The sequence below is a fragment of the Oreochromis aureus genome, linkage group 10 (genome assembly GCF_013358895.1).
Source record: "Oreochromis aureus strain Israel breed Guangdong linkage group 10, ZZ_aureus, whole genome shotgun sequence".
Lineage (NCBI taxonomy): Eukaryota > Metazoa > Chordata > Actinopteri > Cichliformes > Cichlidae > Oreochromis > Oreochromis aureus.
The window spans coordinates 28,062,332-28,071,371 of NC_052951.1; the positions used below are offsets into that span (position 1 = coordinate 28,062,332).

Genomic DNA, 9,040 nt, shown 5'->3' on the forward strand with positions numbered 1-9,040 from the left:
TGGAAGTAATAAATGCATGAAGTAGTTTTTTAGCGTCACACTGAGACTCTTTTGCACAAAGAGGAGAAATCAGTCCTACATATTTCTTTAATATGTGTACTGAAGGACATATCCTGGTCAAGAAAGACAAACCCACTATTTATTGTTTAATTATTTTATACATAAAAATGTACAAATATTCAGCTTGTTTTACATTATAGGAAAATAAAAAATGAGGAAACCATGATAAATGTTGTAAAGACTCACCTTTCAGCACACTCACTCACTTCACCAGATTCACCTTGTTTCTTTTCCTCACATTTGATCGGGTTTGGTGCTTGCCCTTAATTGCGCTCACCTGTCACCCGTTATATAAGGACTGCACTCACCTACAGCTTACTCTTTCTTCACTCCCACATGGGGCGTCAGCTGAGGTGAGTTTTTGTTTGGGTCTCCTCAGTTCCCATATTATTTTAAGTTAATGAGTGACTTAAATCACATTTTGTTTCTTTTCAGAGTTAGCAGTCCATGTGTGTCCTTTAATACTGATTATTCAGTTAAATGAGAAACCTGTAAGTGATGACTGTTCATTCTCATTCTGATCGGATGAGCCCATGATGGTAAGAAGCTCCTGCTTCCTCTGAACCTCTTTAACAATAAAGGATGACAAAATATTAACTAACAGAAGAGAAACTTAGGTGAGCACGTCTTTTTTCCTTCAAATGTTAATGAACAGTCCTGGAAAATCTGTGTAGTTGGTCAACTGTTTGCAAACCTGTAGAAATTCAATTTTATTGATTTTGCATGCGTTCATAGCAGTTGCTTTAAGGTGCTTTAGTTTTATTAAGTGAACAATCGATGATCTTTGAGCAGCAAGTACAGTGAGGGTCAGGAGCTGCTTCATCTGGAGGTGAATGTAAATAAGAAGAAAAGGGCACACAGACATCGAGAGAGAAGACAGAAGTTAATGACACAAATAGATGGCATAAAAACCCTAGGGGAGGGACAAGAGGTGAGTCCTTCAGCAGCACAACTAAGGAGTGAATGCATTCTGAATACAAGAGAGCAGAAAAGAAGAGAAAAATCATCCTGATTCATTTTTTCCTAATGAAACAGTTAACAGTGTGTACAGAGATATCATCGGATTGCAGTGCACCCCTGAGTCTGGTCATGCTTTCCATCTCATCAAGCTCTTCTGCCCCCTGAATGGCTAATGTGTCATCCCTCCGGTCCAGACAGGAACTCTGCTTTCTGAATGTCAAGTGAAGTTAAAGCCCAAACAAAGTGATTCCTTCACTAACATCTACAGCCCGCAGATAGAGCTTTGTTTACATGAACCTCTTAAAGCAGATAAATAGCTGCTTTTACACCATAAACAGAATAAATGTCTAGTAGTTCATCTCGTTTTACTTGAACTTTCATTCCCACTGGGTGGACAGACTCCCACTGCAGCTGCAGGACAGATTTTGTAAATATTAACGAATTCTGCACAAATAGGAAATGCCAAGTCAGGCAGATCACAAGAAGTAGCATGTGAAGGACAATGGTAGAAATGGCTGCTGTGGCAGTCTAGTTTAATTTAACATAATGAAAATTTAAGAGTGTAAAGCAGCTTGAGTTCAGCCTTTACTACAAAGTAAAGCTGAGGTTGATGAGATGTTACTGAGCAGATTTTTTTAAGTCAAAGTTCATTTTCTTTCCATCGCTGAAATGCTAATCAAATGGTAATTAATGGATGGAATAGCTCATTTTGCATTCAAGACCAAAGCAGCAGCGGCCCAACTAATCCCACCATGGTAATAGCACTTTTGTACTGCAGGCCTGAGCTTTTACAGACATCATGTGAGGATGCAAATGTCAAATGCAGGGAAACTGGTCATTAAAGTCTATTTGATGTCCAACACTGCAAACTTCCTCCAGACATTCAATGTTGCTGCCCGTCAGACTTGAGATTAAAAGAGGTTCAGTTATTTGCGATCTCTTGATTGAATGAGTTACGGATTTCAGATCATGCCACAGCATCTTGATTAAAAATCTGTCCTAACCTTAAGCCCCAAAAGGTTGATTCTGCTCATCTGGACGTAGCGTTTTGGGATTTACTTACCTGGGTGATTGAGCATGCATCAACACATCCTAACCTTAAGGTAGCTCCAAAACAAGAATTGTATTGTTTTCCCAGCCACTCTATTATACCATCTGCTTTGAGCATCATTGTCTTGTTACATCAAAACGTCTTCAGGCCATGAATTTCTGCCCTCTCCTGTATTTTGGTACAATTTTGAATTCAGTCTTCCCTTAGCCACTGCACGACATCCAGGACGTGACCAGTTAAGCAGCCAAAAACATAGTTCTTCCTCCACACTGTGTGTGGTGTGTGGGTGTGGTCTCTGGGAATGCTGTTCCATCTGGCTTTATCCATTCCAAAAATAGTTTTGTTGTGCTTTTGGGATCAATGTCCTGTTGGTTGTTGATTTGAAGTGAAAGTGAAGAATTTGGAGGTTCATTAGTCCAACCGCTGCACAGTCCCCAAGAATTCAGTCTTCCCTGTGTGTGTGTGTGTGAAATTGATGAAAGTCCGGAAGTAGAAATGTGATCATTTTGCCCTTATTACAGGGATTGGTAAAATTAGTATCTACTATCTTATCTATCTTACTAATTAGCATAATGGGCAATGATTATGTCTGAGCATAATGGTTGTGGACACAGGAGGCCTGTAAGGGGAGCTGGTACCGAAAACAGAAGTACGGATCACCACACTAGCTGGAGAAGGGATAGTGGGATGTAGACAGACTGTATATTATTTCTGTCTGAATTATTACTTACTATGCAAGTCTTACATCTCAATGTCAGTGTACTCCATTTTTATATTGCATTAGTGTAACTGCAGCCCCCTGGTGCAATTATCCAGTGTTTTTGGGAACACTGGGGGCAAATATTGATAATGTATACCTTATTTATTGATCCCCGTGGGGAAATTCCTCTTTAACCCATTCACTCTGTGAAGCAGAGATAAGCACAGCTGGAGAGAATTATTACTTACTTCTCATCATCTATGCAAGTCTTACATAGACATGGTCAAGGGGACCTACTGAAATTCAAACTAAGCATCAGAATGGGGCGGAAAGGTGACTACACACGGCAGGCTGGTCTGAGAATTTCAGAACCTGCTGATCTGCTGGGGTTTATCCAGCGAGTGGCAGCTCTCTGGGCAATGGCCATACTACTTTGAGCCGATAGAAAGACGGCAGTCTGAATGCACAACATGTAGAACCTTGAAGCAGATGGGCTACAGCAGCAGAAGACTACGCCAGCTAAAAAAGCTCAAAGGCAAGTTCACCGAGACTGGACAGGAAGATGATCTGAAAAATGTTGCCTGATCTGATGGGCCTCCATTTCTGCTGTGACATTTGGATGGTAGGATCAGAACTGACCTGTTTGGATGGGGAACAGGAGATTAACATGGTGGATGTTCATCTGACCAATCTGTGTGTGTTTCAAAGAATGTTGGTGAATCTATGCCAGGTACTAGTGTGGTATACCTAATAAAGTGGCCAGTAAGTATAGGTCAAAGCATGCTGTGCAAACAAAACAAGTTTTCAAGACTGTTGAAAACTTCTCTTACACAGTAACACCAAATCCATAAAATGTGGAACTCCCCCTCTACATGTAGTGGATTACCACCACTGCACCCTGGATATTAGCACAGGGTGTATGACAAATCCTATGCCTTTCTTTCTCCTGCTACAGTTCATGTGCACACAGGTGCATGATGTTTAATGAAAACCTGTCAGAGTGCAGGTTTTCACTGAACTGCCTGATTTCTGCCTCCTCTGCCTGAACTTCTCACTGGCAGCAAGGTCAAATGTTAAGCCCTTCAAAATATTTACCTCCCAGTTCCTGATTTGACTTTTCAAAATAAAACATGGGTCCCTTGGGACACTAAAAATACCTTCAGACCAAACAGGAAAATGAATAGTCAGCAGATCTGGGTTGAACCCCACCTTTAACTGTCAGCTGAAGTAACTCCACCCTGCCTGTTAGTGGATAAAATCATGCCCAGTTTGTTATTTAACACTTAGTCAACAGAAATGGAACCAAGCGCTAAAAGGAACAGATCAGTTTGCAGTTATAGAGGTCTATGAGTGCCAAAATGAACAAATGCATTAATTAAATGTATAAATTAAAATTGGAAATATTTTTAAATAAATTATTGAATCCTAATTATATGCATTTAATCAATTTCCAATTGTAATTTGACATTTTTATTAATTATGTAATGATGCATTTAGTTAGTTCTTTTTGGCACTCTAGGCCCTCCGTAGTGGTGGACGTTTAATCTCATTATTAATCCAAAAATTCTGACTTGCAAAAGTCCATCAAAAGGCCAACAAAGAGACCACTCCCACTCAAATTCACACCTAGTGCCAATTTAGAATCACCAGTTAACCTAACATTCGTGTCTTTGGGTTGTGTAAGGGAGCCAGAGAGCAAAGTCATTATAGTTAACTAAAACTAAATCTGCTGCTGACTCATTTTTCTGGTTTTGTACAAAAATTCGCCACTTATTGGAAAAGCATTTCTCACTGAAACGTTTGGAAAGAGCATCGAACTAAGTGCCTTTACAGCTATGTGTGGTGTGATCAGCAGGAACATGAACTGCATAAAAAGTTACAGCAGCAAAAAAGACTGTCCCCACATTTGAGCTTTGAATGGGAGAAATGGTGACTGCATCATATCTAAAGAGACTCTGAAAACAGAATCGATACATTTCAGAGATCAGTCATGTTTTACAATGTTTATTATTAATATTCTGTGTTTGTGCTTCTACCCTTATTTTTTTTGCATTTACGTTACATTATACTGGTTTGAACGCTGTCACAGGCAGCTGATCGAGGGTATGTGCCGGTTTTCCTTTGTTTAGAATAAAAAAAAACAAAAAAAAAACATGAAAGAATAAACTAAATTAGAACTGCGTGTGGTAAAACATTGAATTACAAACTGAAAGAGAAAGTGCCCTCAGGCTGACTCTTGTAACCGGTTTGATGAGGATGCTTGCTGTGAGTAATCCCGCCAACCACTGCAGCTCCCCATTTATTTTCCACTTCTAATAGTTGGCCTTTAGAGTCACTGTGGATTTTTCTTTCTTCCCCCCCCCCCCCAACCTCGCAAACATATTACACCTCTATGGAGTTTCCATCTTTCATGCGGTGTCCTCGCTGGCACTGAAGTATTTTGAGTCTAAATACTTTTAATTATCAGGCATTCAAATCCCCACTTTTATTTTGAAGGCGGTCTCAATCCGTGCGCCTTGACGCAGCAGCGTGGATCAAGTGGACTTCACTCTGACAGATAAGTCCTGAAAGTTTCCCCCGTCACGAGGACCGGCTTATGCATTGAGGTCAGGCCGTGTGGGGCAGTGAAGAGCCGGGAGATGACCGACCTGTGGGTTTCCGTAGCGGTGCTGGGGGTTTCGGTGCTCCTCAGCGAGCTGATCCGCTCCGCAGCGCGTCTGTTCCAGAGAGATTACCGGATTTACCTGCTGGAGGTGGCGTCCACATTCCAGCTCTGCTGCTGCACGCATGAACTCAAACTGCTGGGAGACTCGGCCCAGCTGGAGCTCAGCTACGGCCTGGCTCTCACCTACACGGTGACTCTTGTCCACTTGGCAACTTTCCAGGACGCGACCTGTAACCCCACCGCGGCTCTGGAGAGCGTGTGCCGCGGGACCCGCAGCTTAAGGGCGGCCGGCGTCCTCATTATGCTCCAGTTCGCAGCTGCCGTCGCCGCGCAGTCTTATGTCGCCTCCGTGTGGTCGCAGGGTCTTTCCGACATCCACCTGCGGCACCAGAGCTCTGACTTCAGGTGCTTCGATCCCCTCGGCGGGACGCTGCTGGAGGCCGCGGTGGTGGAGCTGGCCTGCGCCTTCGTTTTCCAGGCTGCCTGCATGCACGTCCACAAACTGGACGCAAGACTCCAGGTGCACTTCATCGCTGCTGTTGTAACTGCAGCGGTTTATGCAGGTGTGTTAATGAGGGGCACCTCCCACTCTTCACAAGTCTAAACGAGTAAATGAAACCCCCTTTAAACAGAAAAGGTCACAGTTTGTGCCCTGCACAGACACGGAAAACTTTTTTGGGGGGTAAATGTTAAGAACAATCCTGCACATGAATACTGGCAATCACCATGCCATGGTTCCTGTCAAAAACATTGTACTGTCCTGAGAACCACAACATAGACCCACAAGAATCAAAACCTAAATGGCACAACTAAAATACTGATCACAATCCTACTAAATCCAGAATTTAAACCATCCTGTGAGCCTTTGTGCTTGCAAAAGTGCAATTATTAAATGCACCAAGTATGCATATTTACCCTCCTCAGCATGTGGGTAAAAAGTGCAGATGGTTCCATGTGCTTAAAGTAAATTAATGATTCTTCCATCTTTTGTTTTGTGCAGGTGGAGAGATTTCTGGAGCCATTTTCAACCCAGTGTTGGCCTTCTCCGTTCAGTTCCCCTGCAGCGGCCACACCTACCTGGAGTATTGTTTTGTGTACTGGCTGGGACCCGTTTTAGGTAAGCAGCAGACTGGAGTCCACTCTTTATGATCTCACGTCCACTTTTAGATGTGAGAGTGGTATTTGTTGTCTTTTCTAACTCTCGGCAAATAAGAAAATTGACTAAGAGCTCAGGACCGATCTGCTCTACAAGCTACTCCATGGTCAGATTAGGATGACTGACTATCCTCTAAATAAAGAAGCTTGACCTGTCATTTAAATGACTCATACCTGACATGTCTTCTTGTTGTTAACAAAATAACTTCCTGTGTCTAACATGTGTGTGTGCAGGCGTGGTGAGCTGCATCCTGCTGTTTGAGAAGATCATCCCTTTCCTGTTTGGTGGGAGTACCGCTGGTATGGACGTTCCTGCCATCCAGAAAAAGAAGACCCAGTAGGTGCGAGTGGGAAAAGCCGTGCCTGTTTTTAAAGCTTTTTATTCCTCATGTCTTAACGGATAACAACAGCACAGCCAGGTTTTCTTTTTCTTTTGTTATTAATGCTGCAGTGCAGGGTTGCCTCACCTTCAAAATATCTGTGAACACATAAAAAACAATACACACTAATGTGTGGGTACTGTCAGGGTAAAACGCACTTTTACTATCACTGAACAGCAAATGTCAGCTAAGCTGTCAAATACACTGTTAGAAAGCTGACGTCTAATCAGAACACACAAGTGGCTTCAGTTTCTCACTAAAAGATGACAAATGTGCTTCATACAGAGGCTCAGACCTGCTGCTAAAACACTATTTTAAATGTTAACAATAACATACGCATTCTGGGGCTTAAGGTTGACCTAAAATATTAATTGTTCTTTCTTCACGTGCAATTAAATGTTAGCTATAATGAGACTGCAGCTACCAAAAAGCATAAAATACACTAGTGTGCTTTTCTAGTCTGCACAAATTGTATCTTTACCCTACATTTAACAGGAAAACGGCCCTGGATATGCACGGTTAGTGCCATTTTTATTAATAGTTATTTTCATTAATCTTAGTCTTAAGATTTAAGCACAAATATTTAAAGTTTTGCCAAAAAATAACATGAAAATTGTCATAAGCACAGCAACGGTGAATGTATGCACTATTATTATGCTGAATGTATATTTGTGCTTATGTTATCGCACATGTGACGAAGCTGAAGAACAACAGAACCACACTGATTTTAAAAATGCAGACAAAGCACAAGCAGCAAGTGGTTAATATGCAAACAAGTAGGTGTGATGGTGCGCCTACTAAAATTCATCTTTTTCTCTATGCAGTCTGGTAGATTCATGACTTTTTGGATTGTGGGCTATTAATTGGAAGCACTTTAATCATTTATGCTGCTCCCTTATTTCCCATGAGCGTCACCACAGCGGATGGATCCGACTTACACGACCCTTCCATTTATTTTGGTTTGGCACGCCATTAGGAGTACAATAGCCTGAGTCTGTTCTGGATTGCGGGAGCCACATTTCAAGCCTTTTCTTAAGCCTGATATTACTGATATCAGGACATGTTTTCAGAGGTGTGAAGAAAGATCCCCAGTTCGAGACCAGAAGAAGACGCCAATCCGTTTGATGTTGTGCCTGGAAGATTATTCGGTGTATGGATCAGCTGTGGCGATCTCTCGTTAATAAGAGAGCAGCAGAAAGAATCTAAGACACATACAGCCACGTGCAATCTCCAAATGCCATAAAACAACATTATAAAAGAGTTTAATTCACTCTTATTGCCAAACTGGGTGTTGTTGGAGGAAAGGACTGCAGATGTTTGGTTTTATTAACCATGTTTTCAAAGCCTTAAAACTTCAGATGTCTTGCTTTTTTACTTCACGTAGCATGTTAAAGAAAACTGGACCTCTGTTGTAGGACATGGTGATGGTTGGTTTTGGGTGACCAAACCTTTTTTCGGTTTAATCTCACGTTTGGCTCGGTTAACGTGTCTGTCTGGTAGTTTACTGTATTTAACGGTTCAGGTGCTAGAATTATACTGTATGTGGTGCTGGTGGGACTTTAGTATTTTATTTTTGGGGCACAACACTGAATCTGAAGTTTCTGTGCATAAAGACGACTGATCTTAAAAACCTCCTACAGTGCGAGTTTCTGATTGTAAAACTGGGATAATTATTTTAAATAAGAATGTGATTAAACACATTTGTCTGTGAACAAAATGTATAGTGGTTTTCTATAATGTTGTAATTTAAATGCAGTATTTTGATTAAAAATATGTCTGAAAAATGTTAAATGCTGTGTTTTTATTGGAAGGTGGCAGGGAAGTTTCCATGCAGACATTCGTGGGTCCTCGGATGAGGAATTGTAGTTATTTAGATCCAATTTGAGGATAAATACAAAGACTAGCCAAACAAAAACTGCCTAGAATGAGTGTGTAGTGTAGTTTATATATCACACATAGAGTAAAATGTGTCATTTGGGGTCTTTTCATCAGTGAAACACACAACCAAGTGACGGTTAATCTCCTCTCTCTGAGGTTTGGATTATCACAGAAACAGATCCCATAAAATC

The 9,040-nt window shown here is 41.4% G+C and overlaps 1 protein-coding gene and 1 long non-coding RNA gene across 2 annotated transcripts; both read left to right on the forward strand.

Moving 5' to 3' along the window:
• Positions 1-381: 381 nt before the first annotated feature.
• On the forward strand, positions 382-1,330 carry LOC120442136. The gene is made up of 4 exons (XR_005614505.1): positions 382-413; positions 496-677; positions 853-991; positions 1,096-1,330. It is a non-coding gene; the product is annotated as an uncharacterized LOC120442136 (long non-coding RNA).
• Positions 1,331-4,420: 3,090 nt separating this feature from the next.
• Positions 4,421-8,762, forward strand: LOC116326388 (aquaporin-11-like). The gene is made up of 3 exons (XM_031747634.2): positions 4,421-5,999; positions 6,437-6,553; positions 6,826-8,762. The coding sequence occupies exons 1-3, from the start codon at positions 5,411-5,413 to the stop codon at positions 6,930-6,932; spliced, it is 813 nt and encodes a 270-aa protein (XP_031603494.2). The 5' UTR covers positions 4,421-5,410; the 3' UTR covers positions 6,933-8,762.
• The last annotated feature ends 278 nt before the right edge of the window (positions 8,763-9,040 follow it).

Excerpts from the sequence above, each read along its gene's own strand:
- LOC116326388 (XM_031747634.2), top strand. The coding sequence starts at position 5,411 with ATGACCGACCTGTGGGTTTCCGTAGCGGTGCTGGGGGTTTCGGTGCTC. Across the intron at positions 6,000-6,436 it reads AACTGCAGCGGTTTATGCAG|GTGGAGAGATTTCTGGAGCC; the intron begins GTGTGTTAATGA and ends TGTTTTGTGCAG. Across the intron at positions 6,554-6,825 it reads CTGGCTGGGACCCGTTTTAG|GCGTGGTGAGCTGCATCCTG; the intron begins GTAAGCAGCAGA and ends GTGTGTGTGCAG.